The sequence below is a fragment of the Hippocampus bargibanti genome, linkage group LG05, assembly GCF_051943395.1.
Source record: "Hippocampus bargibanti isolate YZ-2025 linkage group LG05, ASM5194339v1, whole genome shotgun sequence".
Classification (NCBI taxonomy): domain Eukaryota; kingdom Metazoa; phylum Chordata; class Actinopteri; order Syngnathiformes; family Syngnathidae; genus Hippocampus; species Hippocampus bargibanti.
The window spans coordinates 16920146-16939829 of NC_142738.1; the positions used below are offsets into that span (position 1 = coordinate 16920146).

The 19684-nt window shown below is 40.8% G+C and overlaps 1 protein-coding gene across 1 annotated transcript in view; it reads left to right on the forward strand.

The window, feature by feature from the left end:
- Positions 1 to 19684, forward strand: part of LOC148898102 (cyclic nucleotide-gated channel beta-1) — a 32106-nt gene that overhangs the window by 3368 nt on the left and 9054 nt on the right. Inside the window, exons 8-27 of the mRNA XM_088997000.1 lie at positions 778 to 802; positions 1878 to 1968; positions 2067 to 2197; positions 2301 to 2364; positions 3198 to 3273; positions 3373 to 3397; positions 4785 to 5073; positions 6626 to 6775; positions 6844 to 6891; positions 8195 to 8265; positions 8400 to 8605; positions 10168 to 10195; positions 11722 to 11881; positions 14353 to 14451; positions 14532 to 14686; positions 16101 to 16304; positions 16464 to 16672; positions 17739 to 17789; positions 19446 to 19532; positions 19611 to 19675. Of these exons, the coding sequence (XP_088853126.1) occupies positions 778 to 802; positions 1878 to 1968; positions 2067 to 2197; positions 2301 to 2364; positions 3198 to 3273; positions 3373 to 3397; positions 4785 to 5073; positions 6626 to 6775; positions 6844 to 6891; positions 8195 to 8265; positions 8400 to 8605; positions 10168 to 10195; positions 11722 to 11881; positions 14353 to 14451; positions 14532 to 14686; positions 16101 to 16304; positions 16464 to 16672; positions 17739 to 17789; positions 19446 to 19532; positions 19611 to 19675 (2234 nt within the window). The remainder of the gene's footprint in view (positions 1 to 777; positions 803 to 1877; positions 1969 to 2066; positions 2198 to 2300; positions 2365 to 3197; positions 3274 to 3372; positions 3398 to 4784; positions 5074 to 6625; positions 6776 to 6843; positions 6892 to 8194; positions 8266 to 8399; positions 8606 to 10167; positions 10196 to 11721; positions 11882 to 14352; positions 14452 to 14531; positions 14687 to 16100; positions 16305 to 16463; positions 16673 to 17738; positions 17790 to 19445; positions 19533 to 19610; positions 19676 to 19684) is intronic.

Here is a 19684-nt window from a genome sequence, read left to right on the forward strand (position 1 = left end):
GCCCCCAAATTAAAAAAAGATACATATGTAAAATAAAATAAATATCCTAAATAAGAGAAGATGAATAAAGACACTATACTCTATTTTATTCTGGAAGAGGTGTGTGTATGGGTGTTTGTGTGTGTGTGTGTGTTTGTGGGGGGTCAAACTTTAAAGTGGATCAGTCTGAGCTGCAACCGAAATGGCGGTTCAGGGAATTCCGCGGGGCTTTACCCAATTAGGCAATTAACCTACAATTTACATTGTCTGCAATGTGTGTGTGTGTGCGCGCGTGGGTTTATGTATGAGTGTGTGTGTGTGTGCGTCCATGTGTATGTGTGTATGTTTGTATGTGTGGGTTGGTTTGTATGTGTGAGTGGGTGTATATGTGTGTGTAGTTCTCTTTAGTGTAACTACAGGGGAAAATTGTATGAATAGCAACAAATGGATTAAGTTACACGGTAAAAATGAACACTCACACTTTCCCAATGTCTGCTAAGTAATCATTTTCTTCTACATTGTTTGTTTCCCCATTGACTTTTAAAACTGTAAAATTATTTTCATCATCCTAACTCACATTATTTGTCTGTTTTGTCTTTGACAAAACACTTTTGGATCATTGTAGAGAATGCCAACATTGTACAAGTGCTTTTAGCACCTCAGAATGCTAATGCTAGCAGTGACAGTAGTTCTAGCACAACTAAAGAATTGACCATGGGAGTGATTTTCAAGCCGCTATTATGATTAAAAAGAATGCTTTACATACGCGTGTTGTTTTTATGTGTGTGTCTGTTACAGGTGTATGAAGTTGCAACAATGCCAGGTAGGTGTCAATGTTTCATCACCAATCCAATCCAATCACCTCCACATATTACACATAACAAATTGATGAATGACTACTTTTTGAATCTGAAGTGAAGAATAATGACTAGCTGTTATTGTATTTTACATATGGCAACAATGAAGAATAATGACTCGCTGTTATTGTATTTTACATAATACAATTTTGGTGAATTTTGGCTCGGACTTAAGCAAGCATCATGGACCTTGACATGCTTGATTTGCTTTTGCAAGCCGAATAAAATGATCTGGCAGGCCACATCTGGCCCCCAGGTCTTGTGTTTTAAATTCATAACACAGACATGTTTTCCATATAAATATGTATTTTAGGTTGTATCTACCCCGGTCAAGGATGACGCTTCTTATTGATGTCACAATGTTTATTGTGAAACACTTGGAACACTGTGAAAACTATAAAGGGCATTGAAACGACAACAGTACAATTAGTTGGACAAAACATTCAGTCAATAAGGAAATTAATAACCTACCGTGTGCACGCTATTAACCGAAAATAGATAAACGTTGACGTAGACTTTAGTCTACGTCAACGTTTATCTATTTTAAACTAAACTAAACTAAAGTTTAGACTGTCGTTCTCTATCTAGCAGTTGCTCTGGTTCTGTCTCTCTCTCGCATTAGTTTCGTTCCGTCTGTCTCGATTTACTCGCTCGCCTTTATCGAAACACATGACACGGAGGCCGAAGTGATCATGACAAAACATAAAGTATCGAAGACCACTTTAAGAAAAACCACACATATAAAGGTTCGCATAGAAACGTTAAACACTTTTACAGAAGATCAAGTCCAAATAAATTATATTTTTGTTGTCATGGCAACCAATGACAAAATACCCGCCAGTTTACATGGTAATTTTGTTTTTTTAATTTAATACCCGCCAGTTACAGGTAATTTTGACTTTTCTTTTGAAATTCTTGTACAGTTTTAATAAAATTACTAACATTTTGCTACTCACCCCCTATAAATATTTTCTTTCACATTAATTTAGAATAAACATCTTTATATTTTTAAAAGTAATTCTTCAGTATCCCTGTGTTCAGATTATGATCCGCTCCCTCACATCCCAGTGGTGGAAATGCTATCAGAAGACGAGGGAGAGGAGAAGGACAGTCAATTTGCATTCCCCCCAAAGTGAGTGCTCTTTTTTTGGGGCTCTTTCTTGCCATCTCTTTTTAGACCGTCACAGCAACAACAGTAGCTGTAACTACATTTGTCGTTTTCTGCTGCAGCATGGTGGCGTGGATAAAGCAGAAGATCCCTCAACCAGTTCTAATCCCCGCAAATTCTGTCCCCATTGAGCCGAAACCCCAAAACACTCCCCGCTCATCTTTGGACAAAAGTACATACTTTAAATTCCTTGGTGGGAAGACTCACATCTTTACTTGCACAACACAGCAGATTTTATAATGTCGTCACTCATTAGTTTTTTTTTTTTTTCTCGTTTCATGTAATTTCTGCCACAGTTATTTCTCCACCACCAGAATCTCTCAGCGGAATCCAACTGGACACTGACAGCAAGGCCTCTGCGTAGGTTGCCCTTATTTAGTTCTCCACTCACATCCTTCATTTTGTTATTTCCATTTTTCTTTTCTTTTTCTACTTGAACTCCTCACTTATCTTCTCATTCTTTACATCTGTCCTTTTCGTCTATTTTTCTTTGTATTTTTCCCCGCTTTGCGGACTTTATTTTCAACATTATAGCTGGTGTGAGAGAAGTGAATGCACAAAATGGGGTTAGATGGAGGACACTGAATCGCACGTGACCAATAGCCGCACATGAGCCGAGTGTACCCCGACTACGTCTGCGACTTACCTTGATCTACAAATTCTCCCCCTTGTCTCCCCTAAGTGATTTAGTGAATGTCTGATGAGTTGACATTCTATAATTCACAAACACAACATTGCTCATCTTCAAAAGACGGTTGTAACTAGTGCGAAGCATAGTCGTGGCAGCCTCATGCTTGGGGCTGTTTTTTCTCCAGCTGGAACTATGAACTCTTCCAAATACCGGTCAAGTGTTACCTGAAAACATTCAGGCTTTTGCCAATCAGGAAAATGTGAATTTAATCAGACACTCTTTAAATTGTGGCAGTGATTGTTTAATTCTGAATGCAGCTACTTTACATTTACAAGAGAGTGTGCATACTTGTGCAACCACATAATTGTATTCAAGTTGTAGAGGATGCAGTGCACATTCACAGTGGAAAGAGAAAACATTTTGGAAAAGTGAAGAACAGTCTCGTCTTTTTTTAAACAACACCCAAACCTTGCATTTTATGAGGGGTACGTCTACTTTATTAAAATTCAGTGTAAAAAATATGAATGAAGAAGGAGAGGTTGATTTGAGCGTCTCTCCACAGGGTGGTGGGCTGGTTTGTTTCAGGGCTGGGCTTAAAGCTCCCTCAGCCTGTTATTCCACCCCAAAATGACACCGGGGTAAGTTTTGGTCTTCTCTAACTATTGTTAACTTGCAGGCGCGCATCTCTTTGTTCCTTCTGTGCACATTGACTCGAACATTGTGTGCTCTGTTCACAGGCCACGGCAGACATTCTAAAGAAAGGTGAGTGCCACTTGAGACAAAGTACTCCCCTTTGCTTCCTAATTCTTTTCCTTCAATGCCACAATTCACAATTTAGGACAATCAAGTGCTAGTGCAGGAACAGTAGTAGTACTGTATCTCTCTTTTTTTCTTCTTCACAGTCAGGACGTTCGGAGCCTAACTCAGTACCTCTTCTCCTTCTGTTTCAGGGGGGAAGGCGCTGCGAACCCCTTGAACAGCAGGAGGAGACGGCTGGGGGACGCTACCGTTCTCACGCCTACATATAGATACTTATCAACACTTAGCACTAAGCTTTGTGGCACTACTGCAGCTTCTTAAGACACACGCAATCATACACCCAACACAAGGCAGCTGAAAAATGCAACAAGAATTTTCAACTCACCTTACTGGACTCAATACAGTTCAATATGAATGTATATCATATGTTTGAAAGTCATATAATGTTCATCAATAGCTTCTCCCACATTCCAAAATCCTCTTTCTCACGTTAATTGAATACTTTTAATTAATTGTCCATAGGTGTCAATGTGAGTGAGAGAGGTTGTTCTGGATGTGCTCTGCAACTGGCAGGCAACGAGTTTAGGGTGGAGATACCCCACTTCTTGTCCAATGTTGGCTGGGGTATATTTGGAGGATTTTATCCCTCATTCTCTTTTAGTTCACAATATTAGACTCTATATTCACGCCTAAGTCACATCTAAAGGAGAAAAACCCAATAATAAAACGATTGCACACTACATATCAAAAAGCTTGTGATTTTAATAAAAGAAATATATACCTGAGTACAGTTTGCACATTTCAGACATAATAAAGAATGTATGCTTAATATGAATATGTATATGGCAGCTATGCATACTGTATATTTTTTAGTGATATTAGTTGGACTACATGAAAAGTATATTTTATTGAAACCATGTTCTCTTCATTACACCTATTTAAAAAAGACATGACATATATACAGTATATATATGTTATCTGTTATTCACTAAGAGCAGAGTTCCATTCAACAGTTTTGTGGCCATCCGTTAATTTATCGAAAGAAATTAATTGTCACAAAATACTGCAGACTACATAAGGTCGGTTTTGATGCACTTGATCTGTCTCTTTGGCCTTGAACTGTGAAATGTGGCTTTCTGTGCGTTGTTGTTTGAGGGATGGTGAATCATCCTCTCATTCTCAAATTGAGACAAACACAAGTTCTTGCATAAGCTGTCATGCCGACATACTGGAATGATTAAAAAACTCACTGTATGAGATGAGCGTGAGCTTTCTTGTGTGACTCAATTTATCTCACCATCCCTGTCCGTTAGAACAGTGAAAATGTGTCAATGTTCTTTTTCCACAATGTTCTCTTTCTAAACAAAATGACCCCGCCGTCCTTTCTTAGCCTCCACCCAACTCAATGTTGACATGGTGTTAGAAGATGTGGATTCGGACAATGAGGGCCACAACACCTCAGCCCACCCACGGCAGACCACAGCAAAAAGGAGACGGTCCAGTTCCTCCATGCCCTTCCAAGGGGCTGGTGAGACAAACCAAGTACTGCAAGCGTCCCATCTGACTTTTGCTCAAATTGTTCAGGAGGATGCTGAGACCCAGACAGGCCGCTGGACACCATTCGTGGAAAGCATCAGACGGGAGGCTGAGGGTGTGGCTTTGGCCACCATGGAGGAACGGTTGGTTGTCTATCATTAGGCTCATTCTTACATGTTCATCATCATGTACTACATGTGAAACATACAGCAAAAATGACATTTCCTGCCCTCAGAGAGAGAGGAGAGGGTGCCCGCGATGCCATCAAAAGAACAGTGAACTCATTCACTGCCATTCAGGAATTTATTCGGGAATTGAAAATATGACGTAGAGCGCCATTCCCGAATCAATTGTTTTTATTGCTTGGGTGCCGATAAAGCGCTGGCCAGATCTCTGGCAATGTTTTTCCCCATCCACAAGGGGCAGCATTTCCCTTTTTTCCATGTTCACGCTTTGTTCTTGCTTATCTGTTGTTAAAGCGCTATATAAACCAATATGTATGTATTGCATTGTATTTCGGACAGCCGCCCTCATTTCAAACCCATATAAATCCAGACCCATATAATTCAGGAATTAACTCTTTTTTTTCTGATGAAAGAAGAGAGTCTAATGTTACGCTGCTTTGAATGTTTATGTAGTCCAAAAACTCAATATTCTGTGAGTCCTTGAATTCGAGTGACAATGACAAAAACCCTGGCAGAAGAGTGGACACATTTTTGCATGTCTGGCAGTGAATGAGTTAACATAAAATGACAAATAATACAACACAACACATGCAATCTCAACCACTTTTCTGCGCTTTTTTTTATCTAACTGGAATAGCATAGTAACAACCAGTGGCGGGCCGTGGATTTAATCGCTAGGCCTTTAGTATTGCTACGTCTGACTCAATCCAGACTGAAAAAAGTGTGATTTAAGTCCATTAGAGGGTACCATTAGCCAGGAAATAACTGACTGACCTTTCTTAATGATGTCCATTTAACTGCTATTAAATCAACACAATATATTTGCTTATGCAGCTCGCTACCAATAGAGTTTGCTAGCTCTGGCCAGTATGCTCTTGTCACTAGCGGCTTGCGATCAGAGCAGTTTTCGCAAACTATGATTGGCTAGTCACTAGCCAATCATAGTTTGCAAAATCTCTGACGTAGTCCAATGCTTTCAAGAAGGCGTAGGTACCCCTTTTGGGTTGCCAACTCGAAATCTGATTGGTTAGAGCGACAGTGTGATCGACACTGAGAGTGAAGGCATACAGGTAGATTTCTGACCCTCATAACAAATTATGGTTGAAATGTGATTGGTTAAATGCTTAAATACAAAAACACATATCTGGAAGCAGCGCAACAGGGGAAAAGTTATATTTAATAAGAATTCATGGACAAAATATCATTAACATCAGTCTGTCATTCAGACATTTTTCGGCCAACAGATCAGGTTTTTCAGGCCTTGACGATCCGCCGCTGGTAAAAACCATACTCCAGACTAACCACAGTTTATAAGTGAGTGTTTTCAAAATTGTGCAAAAGTGCAAGGCCATTTGCTATACTTTATGTCAGGGGTGAGCATCATTCTGGAGGGGGGAGGTTCACAATTGATAACACTCATACTACTTCATATTACCGTTTGAAGTCCAAATCTAAGTCAGTATTAAGTGTGCCGGTCACCCATGACATTTAGCACAAAGTATTTTCTTAGTTTGATACAGGAGCGCATGGAAATGGCCCTCATGGCCGCAGAAGTGGCGAGACAGACAGCCGAAATGGCCGTACGACAGCTGGCCAGCGAGGGTCAGTCGATCAAAGTCTCACTCGAGAGCCAAGAGCTGCTGGAAGAGCCTGATGCAGAGTATGTAATCCTTTTCTTCAGTTTGTGCACGCATATAATTGACACATGAATCGTTGCACTGTTTTCAGACTACAAGTTTTACAAGAGGAGAAACCAGTGAACAATCAAGTCATCATGTGAGTAAAAGAAGGCTCGAAGAAAAGTCACTGTAGGATCCTTTTGCTCTATTATCATTACCACTAATTTGTTGATTCACAACACAGCCAATTTGTGGACCAAAAACAACGTTTGATCAGATTTAAAATGAGAGCAATTGAATTCCCTCAGTTGTCAGTCTATTCCAAATCCCACGAGTGTCTTGTTATGTGACCTGTGCATTCGCTGCCCTGGTATCACAGCATCATGCTTTAGCGACCGCAGCTTCCCTTGGCAACAGCTGAGTGTGCCCTCCCCCTCTTTCACGCGCCAGCCTTCCCTTCCTCTGTCCCCGCGGTTCCCACAGTAACCTGAACACCTGCTGCTGCTGTTGTGTATGTCCTGTCACGCAAAGGGGAAAAGGGAGACATACAATGGAATATTTAGCTCATTGATTCGCTAGATTTTTTTCAAAAGAACCTACAATCCTAGTTTTGATGAATAACATGCGTGAGGGGTTTGTTTTTCGAAACTAACACATCATGAACATTGGCGGATAAAGTGAGTATTGCGTAAAACGTGTCCATAGCGTTATGTCATCAGTTGATGCTTTCTATTGAAGCCTTGTATTATTACATTGTCACTTTGATTATGTCAATATTCTCAATATTCTGTGGTATTTTTTTTTTTTTTGCTAAATAAGACGATATAACCATTTATTGCCACTGCTGATATTGTATAGAATTAATCTTGGCTAAAAGGAGGGGTTCATGTTCACACACACACACACACTATTCGCCCTATTCTATTGACTAATTTGGATTCATTCATAAAAAAAGACAAAAGGAGTAATTGTATCATTATAGTATGGGTCTGGAACCAATTTTAATTGGAAATATATTTGTCTGTAGATATACACAGCTAAAAAGAAAAACCCAAATAAACTATACAAGCAAAAATCCATCCGTTTTCCCATCCACCTATCCTCAAGTTCTCACATACTTTGCACGTGCCGACCCCCTGCAGAGAGTCCATAAAATCAGTTATACCTCCGAAATGTATATTGTCCTGTGCTGAGTATAAAGGCAATTAGAAGAGCCATGACAATTTCCGGGAATTAAGTTGGCTGTATTGACTCCAACAACGGTACGATGAAAAAAAAACTTTTGTAACTGCGCTCGTCCACAAAAATATCACAAGAGAATCACTCCATCCATGCCCACAGTTGGACTTTGTGTGACACTGGGCATGAAAATTGGGACCCATATCTCCATTATAAGATGAAGATACACCGGTGGTTTATTTTTAAAAGTTAAAATGCGAATTACTGCTTTCTACTTGCAGAAAAGAGGAGCTCCTTGCTGTTGAGGAGCAGGAGGAAAACAGAACTGAGGAGGAAACCATATTGGAAGAAGGTATACAATTGCAGATACTGTATACAAAATGCCCAAATGCACAACACGTGATCCTTTCAGTACAAGGACGTGTTCTGATAATATTTACGTTGCATGACAAATGGCCTTTTTTTCCATGGAATCCAAAATTAAAGACAAAGGAGGGCTCGAGCAGGAGGCCAAGCCAGAAGCGGTATCCCCTTGTACCCCTCCGAGACCTGAACCAGTGAAAGCCTCTGAGCCAGAGAGTGTTCAACAGGCAGCGATCCAGAGCAAAGAAGCGGTTTTACAAGCTGAGCCTGTAACACAGCAGCCAGGGAAGACTGACAAAGACATTCAAGATGCCAAGACCGATGAAAAAGTAATGGACACAAACAAGCAAAGAACATCACGAAATTATTGCTTTAGCTAAACAAGATGCAGAAAGTTACTTTGGTGCCGTCAACTGTTTTTCAAGACACGAGGCAAGTTTTGCACTGATTTGTGATGGAAATTTTAAAATATGAGCATAATTCAACAATTCCACTGAGTTCACAAGAAGTAGCAGTTTGGCAAATTGTGAGCAATTCATCACAAAATGAGGCTTCAAGTTGCCGAATCCCTCGCCGACTTGGACTTGATTGCCAAACTAAACAAAACAAAGAGAATTAACATGTCCTACATATAGCCAAATGAAATACCCTATCTACAGTAAGTCCACGAACTTAATGCTAGCAAACAATGCACAAGGCCATTCACATGCACAGTTAACATCAATAGATATGTTTTTTTTTAAAACCTTGACTGTGTCCTAATCCCTCGGCTGCATCTTATAAAAGCCAAATTTGAAGGCCACGTGAAGTCACTCCCGGCACTCCTTGGCCACACGCCGGTGTACAAATTCAGGCTGTCTTTGAAATCTCGCCTTCACATCTGGACTAGAGAAATGAGCGAAGGCTTCATGGGAAAAACGTCTGTGTAAGCTCTCAATCGTACAGGAGTGGTCCATCGATGAAAAGGTTTCTTCAGCCGTCATCTGTACTACTTTGCAGGTGTCGGACGTTTCGCTTCTTCTTCTTCACTTCGTTTGCTGTCAAAGTTTCTTGGATAAGAAGCGAAACGTCCGACACCTTCAAAGAAGTACAGATGACGGCTGAAGAAACCTTTTCATCGCTTCATGGGAAAGGCCACATGAGGAAAGCGTCGAAGACACAGCCTAAATATTTGGACACAGCTAGTGGATTTGAACACTAATTGTGGAATATATTTCATTTCAACAGATAATATTACAATAATTACAGGCATATATTCTTTATCCTGTTTGAAAATTTGCTAGTGTTACATACCTGTCAACCTTGGCTAATAGCTGCCCTTACAAATAATTACAATTACCGTATAAAAGTTGTAGTACGTCAAACATTATTTAAAATGATAAAAAAGCAGACAGCTTACTGCGCATGTGCACATTACGTCTTTATCAATGCGACCATATGCAGCGATTTAAAAAAAAAAAAAGATTTAGGATTACTTTTGCTGCTTTGCCATGACAATAGTACATGACAATAGCATTGTCGTGGGCTACCAGCAGTTGAGATGAACTGGATTTGAGCCAAAATGGTCTCTGGAAAACTCACAATTTAAAAAAAATTCCCATACTTTATTTAAGATGGTAAAGAAAAGCATAAAATTCGGGGAAAACGTATACATTGGAAGGTAAGATGTTACATTTTACTGTCTCAGACTAGTTATAAAAGAAGCCTTCTTCGCATGCATCAGCACAAATGCGTTTTACTACTTGTGGTGGCCAATGCATGGTAGGACTTTGCAGTTGCAGAATAGCGATCCAAATAGTCTTCTGGATTTTCTTGTAGTTGAATTTCCTGTCCCTATCAATAGATGAAGTTCCATATTGTGGGATTGAATTGTATGTTGTATCTCCTGCAGGAGGATGCTACTGAAGATGATTGTGGGGGTAAGTGTTTTTGGATGTGGCTCATTTTAACACTGCGTGTGTCCTCTCTTGGTTGCTGTTGCCTTAGCTGATAGCAGTTCCATGACATGAACTAAGAGAATAGAAACGGATGAAATGACGGAGTGAGCTCCTTTTTATAAGGAGCGCGATATGAAATCGCTCACAGTGTATTTGCTATCCACTTGTCTCCTCTGTAGTGCCAGTAAGCTGCAATGCATTTAAGAGCTGCCTGATGCGTATCCCCCACACCTCAGAGTGCCTGGGCAATATCAACGCCTTCTTCAAAGAGAACGGCATCTCCCGTGCCAAGATCCCTCCCATGCCTAAACTACCCACCGAGCTGTCCGACATCACCAAGCATTTACCCTCACTCCCGCCTGAGCTACGCCAAGAGCTCTCTCAGATCCGCCTGACGCAGGTTCCTCGAGACATTGCCCGCAGTCTGAGCGAGCTCTTGCCCGCAGCCTCGACCGCCACCTCTTCAGTGGGTTCCGGTCTGACCGCGGCCTACCAGCGCTTGGCAAACATTCCTCAGAAGTTCTCCCAGTTTCCCAGCAGAACGCAGGAGTACCTCGGCAACATCCGGAGCCGTCTCAACAGCCTTACGCCTCAAAATGCCTAAGAAACGACAACAGCAAAAACAAAAGCAGGACTTGGAACTCAACCCTTTTGCAAAGCAAGGCCCTCTCCCTCCTCCGCACCATCAGCAACGCTCTCGCTCCCCGTCTCCGTCCTCGCCCAACGGCAGCGCTCTTGACTTGCCAAATGTCCCCGCCTACCCTCGCCTGCCACCGATTGTCAGCCCCCAGTCAAAGCAACTCAACTTGCTGCCCCGCCAACTTTCGGGTCTCTCTAACCCGGCCTTCTTCATCGAAGATGACTCAAACACTTCACCAGTAAGACGCACAGGTAAATCAGAGGAGGCAACAATTCAACTGTGTACAGTTTTGAAAAGTTCATCTCAAAATTGCTACTATTATCCAACGAATCGTTAATGTTTTTGTGAAAAAAAAAAAAAAAACAACAAACAAACTAAACTTCATCGATTCCAGAGTGTTTGTAGGACAGTCCAGATCACCATAGTGACAGGAAATTGTCTGACATCCATCACTGTACTGCTCACAGTCTCTGGAGGTTGCTGTATTTACGCTTGTGTTCATTTCTGTTGAGCTTAATGACAGCAATTCTCTGTATTATATTGTATCTACATCAAGGCCGCTAAAGCTTGTGTGAACTCGCTTTTTTCTCAGCTCCTTCACACCGGTTCAAGAGGACATATTTTGTATTTATTGAGGGTGGCAGAGCCAAGCCAGATGATCCAGATTTACTAGTTTATTTGATGAGCTATCACAATACAATTATAGCTGGCCTAATTCAGAGGTCCTCAAGCATTGCAGCATGTTCTTTCATCAATCTCCCCTGCCCCACATCATCTCTGCTTTTTTGTATACTGTATGTGTGCTGATCTACTTCAAGGCTCTATTTTCACACCCTCCCACCTCATTTTCCTCTTTAAACTTCCATAGATAGTTCTATACTCAATCTTCGTCCAGCAGTCAATGTTGAGGATGTGGACTCACACCGCGAGAAAGTCTGGGGGGAAAAAGTGGAGGTACTCCTCACCCCGCAGGATCCGAGACTTACAACGCTCACTGTCCCAGTGACCCCAACAGGAGGTCGACAGAGGTGAGAGGAAAAGACAACAAACATTTGAATTTCTACAATTGTGACAGTATTTTGAGAGGATAGGAAGAGATTGGAGACACACGTTGTGATCATAATACTATACAATACAACACATATTGATTTATATTGCGCTTTAACAACAGCTGATGCTACAGTATCATATACAGGAAATAAAGCAGTCACAAAGATAGTAGAAAGCACCAAGGAGTAAAACGTGTCAAAGTATCTGTGTGTGATTTGATCCTTTTGCCCAAAAATAGTTACATGATCTAACTCTTTGAAGAATCACAAAAAAAGCAAGATTTATCAAGTGTTTTGTTTTCAATATTAACCATCTCTCATGACTGCAATCAACATGTCTCCCTATTTTGCATCCGCAGCAAAGGAGATAAAGAGTAAGGCGGCCTCGTAAATTGTTTGAATTGTAGTTGTTTTCTCTTCAGCATCTCTTTGCTCCGTGTAATGGGGCCTGACGTGAACTCTCGACATATTGTAGTTGAACAGGCAAAGTTTCATATGATTACGTCACTGCTTGCTTGTCTACAAGTGAAACATTTCTGTCCACAATGCAATGATAACCAACTTATTATGGGATTTCATTTTTATACTTTTGATTGGAATGAAGTGGTTCACGGTTTCCCAATGTGCTCAAGTTGTCTCTTCTGCCCTCTGCTGTCCTTTCTCCTGTTAGGCTGTCTGCTATAAGTGTCCTGCAAGTGCCGTGTGTGTGTGTGTGTGTGTGTGTGTGTGTGTGTGTGTGTGTGTGTGTGTGTGTGCGTGTGTGCGTGTGCGTGTGTGTGTGCGTGTGTGTGTGTGTGTGTGTGTGTGTGTGTGTGTGTGTGTGTGTGTGTGTGTGTGCGTGCGTGTGCGTGCGTGTGTGTGTGTGTGTGTGTGTGTGTGTGTGTGTGTGTGTGTGTGTGTGTGTGTGTGTGTGTGTGTGTGTGTGTGTGTGTGTGTGCGTGCGTGTGTGTGTGTGTGTGTGTGTGTGTGTGTGTGTGTGTGTGTGTGTGTGTGTGTGTGTGTGTGTGTGTACTCTGAACACTATTTAAAATGCCATTTAAAATATATACAGAAAGGGCAACATTATACTCTAAAAACAAAATAACGCACAGATTCTTTGCAGAACACAATTTTTTATTTTTTGCTATGTTGAAATGTGTTGAAAAGCTTCTTGTTGTGTTGTTGTTTGTGGTGATTGTGACCAATATCATTTTAGCTACTGATGGCTCGCATCAAGGGGCAACAGTCAATAAATGGATGCATTTGCATCAGTGTGTCAACCTCGTCATCCTTTTAACTTCTTAAGATTTTTTTTGTCTCTGAGTTTTTTCATATCCATCCATCCATCCATCCATCCATCCATCCATCCATCCATCCATCCATCCATCCATCCATCCATCCATTTTCCAGACCGCTTCATCCTCATTAGGGTCAGCCGTCTTCGAGCACTAGGCAGGGGGCACTCTGAATCGATTGACAGCCAATCTCAGGGCACGCACAGACAAACAACCATTCACACTTATACTCACACCTAGGGATAATTTAGAGCAGGGGTCTCAAACTCGCGGCCCGCGGGCCAATTGCGGCCCCCGAAAGAATATTTTGTAGCCCGCCTTGATATGAAAGATTAATGTTAGTGCGGCCCGCATGATTGATATGAATGAAACTTATTTGTGGAGCTGAACAAGTAGGCAAGAGAAGCCATGTTTAGGACAGTTCATGTTCAATGTTTTCTTGATGTTAAGAAAGTTAAAGGTTAAAGAATTGTGAATACAGACATTTGAAATTTTATTAAAATAATTAGTTTTCGTGTGGTATTGTTTCAGTCGTCTGTATCTGCCTTATGATCATTATAATTATTTTATATATTTATGACTGGTTAATTTATTTTTTATTCATTTTTGCATTTATTCATTTAATTCAATTTTTGTGTGTTAAAAATTAAGATTTTGAGAACATTGGAATGTTTTATCTGTGATTTTCTTGTGGAAATCCTGATGCGGCCCAGCCTCACCCAGACTCTGCCTCCAGCGGCCCTTGGGTCAATTGAGTTTGAGACCCCTGATTTAGAGTGTTCAATCAGCCTTCCATGCATGTTTTTGGAACCAGAGAAACCTGACGCAGGCCCGGGGAGAACATGCAAACTCCACACAGGGAGGCCGGAGCGGGACTTGAACTCACGATCTCTGGACTATGTAGCTGGCATGCTAAGCACTCCACTACCCGGCTGCTGTTTTCATATTCTCATTACTGTTTATTAAATATTGCTCCAATCATGCACAAGAATAATGGAGGAAATTGTACAACTACCTAGACAAAGATGTGAAATATTTAATGAATAATCTATTTATCTTGTCATATTCCATCCACTTTCTGCAACTCACTACCATGTCCATCCATCACAGTGTCATGTGCGACAGCTGACACCATATCAAACAATGACAAAACTGTCTCAAACTATTCTTAAATAGGAGGAGGCTGCAATCTCAAAGTGAGGATGATGATGAGGAAGCAAGCATCCCGGTCAGAGCCTGGGCCAGCCAGTCCAGCATTCACAGCTCCGATGACCCGTGAGTGGCATACAGCAACACACACACTTGCCGCCTATAGTGAAGGCGTCCTTATGATGACATGCGTCTTATTTTTTAAGCTTGCGAGAACGTCCATCGTCCTCCGCCAGTCAAACTAGCACAGCGGTCAATGAGCGTCTTCAGGAATTGGTCCGCATGTTTAAGGAGAGGACGGAGAAGGCGAAAGAAAAACTTATAGATGCTGACAGTTCTGACGACGACAGTATCATCCTCTGTGAGTGGTATTTGAATCTGTCTCTGAGTTCACCTACAAGGTTTCAGATGTGAACTGCTGCTCCTCTACGTGAAGGGGAGCTAATTAATAATAATAATAATAATAATAATAATAATAATAATAATAATAATAATAATAATACATTTCATTTATAAGCGCCTTTCTAAACTCTCAAGGACACTTTAAATGACATGGCTTGGGCATCTGGTGTTGAATGTTGTCCTTACTGTGAATATTTTCAATGGTATTTTAAACATACTGTTCAGAATGCCTCACTGGTGAGGTCTTTGGGGGATATCCCATGACCTAAGACACGATGGAGAGAGTACCCTATTTTGATGTGTATGAGGCGCAGCCAAAAGCCTTCATTTTCTTGTAAAAATGACCCTGCCCCTTATATGTAAAGTAATATTGAGCCACAACAAGTCTCACAACTAGTGTCAGCCGCCACAACTCCATTTCCCCCTGTAGAAGTAGTGTGTAATCCCCACCTCTACTGGAGCGACTTATAATGTGGTGTGCCTTATATTTGGAAACTTTTATATATTTATATATTATATTTGGAAACCTTTTTTTCATTCATTGAAGGTGGGCTCTATACTCTGGTGCGCCTTATATATGGAAAACGTTTGAAAATTCTGTACACCAGGGGTGCTCACACTTTTTCAACATGGGGGCTACTTTTGAAATGAGCAAATCAAAATGATCTATCCATTATATTTATTGAGAAATATATTGATGATTCTTGCACAACACAACATAATTATGGAAATGTTTTGCCATTACCTGAGTTCACTCTGATAACGGGCAGACAATACAAGCACATTTTGAAATGTCATCGTGAAAAAAAGTCCTCCTCCCATTCCGTATGAAAGGGATACTTTTTTTCTTCTTAACTGGTCTAGCGCCCCCACTCATTTTTCTACTCTATAATGCTATCTTAAGGGGAAAAACCCGAATGAAAAATAAGGATGTAGCTATCTTGTTAATTTTGGAACGCTCAGGGGGGTTGTTTGAGCACGCACAATCTACCCAATATTGAGATGTCATCTAATCGACCCACCTTGGAGATCGACTGGTTGATTGCAATCGACATATTGAGCACCCCTGCTGTACAACATTCATTGAAGGTGGGCCTAATACTCCGGTGCGCCTTATAGACTGGAAAATACAACACATCTGCTGGTTGTCAAAGGAATGCCTTTGGATATCAGCGGAAAAAGTGGACATACTGTTTTAGGGGTGGGGAGTATTGGCTTCCCTGCCAAGGTTGCTGCCGTTCCGACCTTAAAAAAAATGTATGGATGGGTCTAATTCGATTGAATTACTGTCATAACACTTGAAATTTAACTGCATGAAAAGTTGGATTTTATGTCACAAACATTCCTCCCCATGACTTGTTTCCTGTCACCAGCTCCTCCAAAGGCCCAAGTGCTGCAGCCTCCTCCTGCTATACTGACCGTGGACAGGGAAAATACTGAGAATCTCCCTGGTCCGTCAGGAGAAAGCGCCAACAATGAAGCAGAGGAAGCGCAATCTGACCGTCAGGTGAAATCTCCTCAACGGACACGAGCCTGTGTGCGCTATCGCTTCCCCGCCAGCATCGACCCTTTCACTAGTGAGAAAGCTCCCCTTTGCCTCCTCTGTCACCATCAGCAATGCAACCCAATGCACTATTAGCATCCTCTAGCTTAGCAGTGGAGAACATTTCATTCAAGATGCTACATTTTGAGAATCTCCTCACCTCCATCTTCTCTATGTGTATTTCTTCCAACAGACTTAATGTATGTCCTGTGGATGTTCTTGGTATCTCTGGCATGGAACTGGAATGTGTGGTTCATCCCAGTACGTTGGGCTTTCCCCTACCAGACACCAGACAGTATTTACTACTGGCTATTGACTGACTACCTTTGTGACCTTATTTACATCCTGGACATCACCGTCTTCCAGCCACGTCTGCAGTTTGTCCGTGGAGGCGACATCGTTGTGAGTGCCAGTACAGTGATACCTTGGTTTACGAACCCCTTGACTTACGAACTTTTCGGTTTACAAACGTTACATTTGTGAAAGTTTTACCTTGGCATATGAACTTTACCTTGGCATACGAACCTTTTTCGCTGCCTCAATGAGTGATGTGTCGTTCGCGAACGAGCCCATTCTAACAACAAAATGGCGGCAGACTGGTTTTGTTCCCCGCCCCCAGCAGCAGTGAGGGGGGTGGTGATTCAAACATTAAAGGGACAGGCAGATGACAGAGAGTTTCAACTTTGATAGTTCAAAGGCAGAGTGTAGACTGCAAGGTTAAAATAATATCCCATCAATCAGGCTCCACAAACAACCCGCGCAAGCCATCTGTACACTGATGCAAAAAGCTATTAACCCAGCTAAACAGAACACAATTGATGAGGAACGAGATACAATTATCACAGAGAAGAGAGTGCCTTGCATGCTGGGTCCGAGAGGACAGTAATTTCATCTGTGCTGTATGTCATGCATATTAGCATATTTGACAATAAAGCTGACTTTGACTTTGAGAAACACCTACAAGGGATCATCCCTCAAGATGGTGAAAAAAGAAGGTTACGTTCCTCATCAAGTGTTTAATGCTGATGAAACCGGCCACTGCATTCCATCAAGCCATCAACGACCATCACAAAAGTAAATAAAACGACTTTATTATATAGTACAGTTTATTTTTTTAATTATAATACCATAGCACATTTATTATACATAAAATAAGGTATATTTTGTGTAGTTTTAAGGCTTAGAAAATTAGAAAGTAGAAAATTGTGTTTTATGGGGACCTGGGAAGGATTATTCTCATTTTAATGGTTTCCTATGGGAAATACATTTTTGGGATACACACTTTTCGCCTGACACACTCTGTCTGGCAACCAATTAAGTTCGTAAGCCAAGGTATCACTGTATATTTCATAATTGCTGTCTGTATGTAAGTCTTTTTTTATTTTAACGTACCCGTATGTTCTTAGACAACTTTTTAGGATCTACTGAGAATATGTTTATAATTTTACATGTTCTTGTCTCAAAACAGTGTGACACACAAGAAATGAGAAAGAATTACATGAAAACGAAACGTTTCAAGGTAAGACGTTGTGTTTTGAAATTTGAAATTGTGGATTTTTCAAACATGGATTGATATTTTTAACTTCAAATTTTTACACCTTGTTCCCAATTTTTAAATGTGATGATATCAATTCTAATCAATGAACAACCTGAAGTGATTTGGGTATTTTTAAAACTGACAAGAAGTCACACATTTTTAAAGTTTCAATTCTCCGACGTCGCGCTTACCCAAACACTTCTTGCGTGTTCAGACTGAAATATGGAGGAGAGATAAAACAGCTTTAAGAGGTAAAAAGATCTACTCTATCAGATATTAAACGACAACCGACACCATCTTTTTGTTTCCTAACTGAAATAAGAAAAACGTTTTATCGCATCTAAAATACCCAAAACGCGCAGGCTGATATTTTTAGTCAAATACAAAACACCAATAGATGCTTTCTTGTTACTCATCCAGTTATGAATATGATTCAAATAGTTCTGAAGAGGAAAGCATAAATGTTTGCAATCGATTAAAGGAGTCCTCCCATATCAATTCGAGCCGTTAAGCACAGCATGTAGTGTCCCAGAAAATGCAAAAGATGGCGCCAAAGCTCCATTGGAAATGGGCTGATTTGTTTGCTGGGAATTTGTGTCAGCGAATATCAAATAGTAGTCTTGGTGCAACACACAACAATTCACCATCGCATTATTTACGTGTTTTCCTTATAATTTCACCATCAACACGGATCAACACGGAGTTTTGAGACCAAACAAAGTACCGCAAAATGCATTGTGTGTAGCTTTCTCAGTCAGGGGGCGTTCCAAATGTGACGTCACGTAGGGGATCGTTATCAACTAGAAAAAAAGACTTCCTGAATATTCAGCGCGAGTCTTAAAATGTAAAATACAGCTATATGCGGTGGGATATTTGTAAAATACGCTCAGTAGAAGTCATTTGAAGTGATTTTATAAATTATGGACACAACTTGTCCAGAGGCGTCGGTTGTCCTTTAAACGTACCAGTATTCAGATGAGATGGCGAAGATGCCGTAGTTTCAATTCACTCAGTTTTATTTCCCTAACATTAAATCTAATACAGATGCGTCCTTGTCGCCCAGGTCCCCATGGAGACAATCGAGTATTGTTTCAACGAGGCACCACAACAGCGCCCAGTAGTCAAGACTAAAATGTATGAAAATTAATGAATACAATGAATGCGCGTTATCAAAGCAAAGTTTGTCCTTTTCCCCGTTCATGAGAATTTCCTCATCAGGAGTTGTCTTTCACGGTGAAGACCAAGGTTTCGTTTCTCCGTCAGTGATTATCTCCTTATCGGGGATCGTTTTTCACTCGGTCCAGGGTTTTTATCAGCTGCTGTTTTTCATTCTCTTCAATATTTACAGTATTTCATGCAGCAGTTGAGAAAGCACAAGGCTCACCATTGTGTGGTGCAGGTAAAACAAAAAGTGGACATTCCCAGTCTGCTAGTATATGAAACTATCTGACTCCAATGAGTTAAAGCTAGGTCACCGATGAATGCACAAATTAAAGCTTGATTAAATGTGAGTAAATGAATAAAATATAAATGTGAAATAAAGGATAATAATTCAAAATGAATACAATATGAATGTGAATAAAAGCATCATCCTTCAAACCGAACAATAAGCCCTTACCGATCGTTTGTGTGTTTCAGTTTGACGTAGCCAGTCTTGTTCCGCTGGAGCTCCTCTATTTCAAAACTGGCATCAATCCTCTTCTGCGCCTGCCCCGGTTACTCAAGGTAAGCATTAAAAAAAATCTTATGTACTGTATATCATTAGAACTGAAAATAATAGTGTTTTCCATCGACCTTTACTAGATCAACTCTTTCTTTGAATTCAATGAGCGTTTAGAGGCCATCTTGACCAAAGCCTATGTCTACAGGTGAGCTGT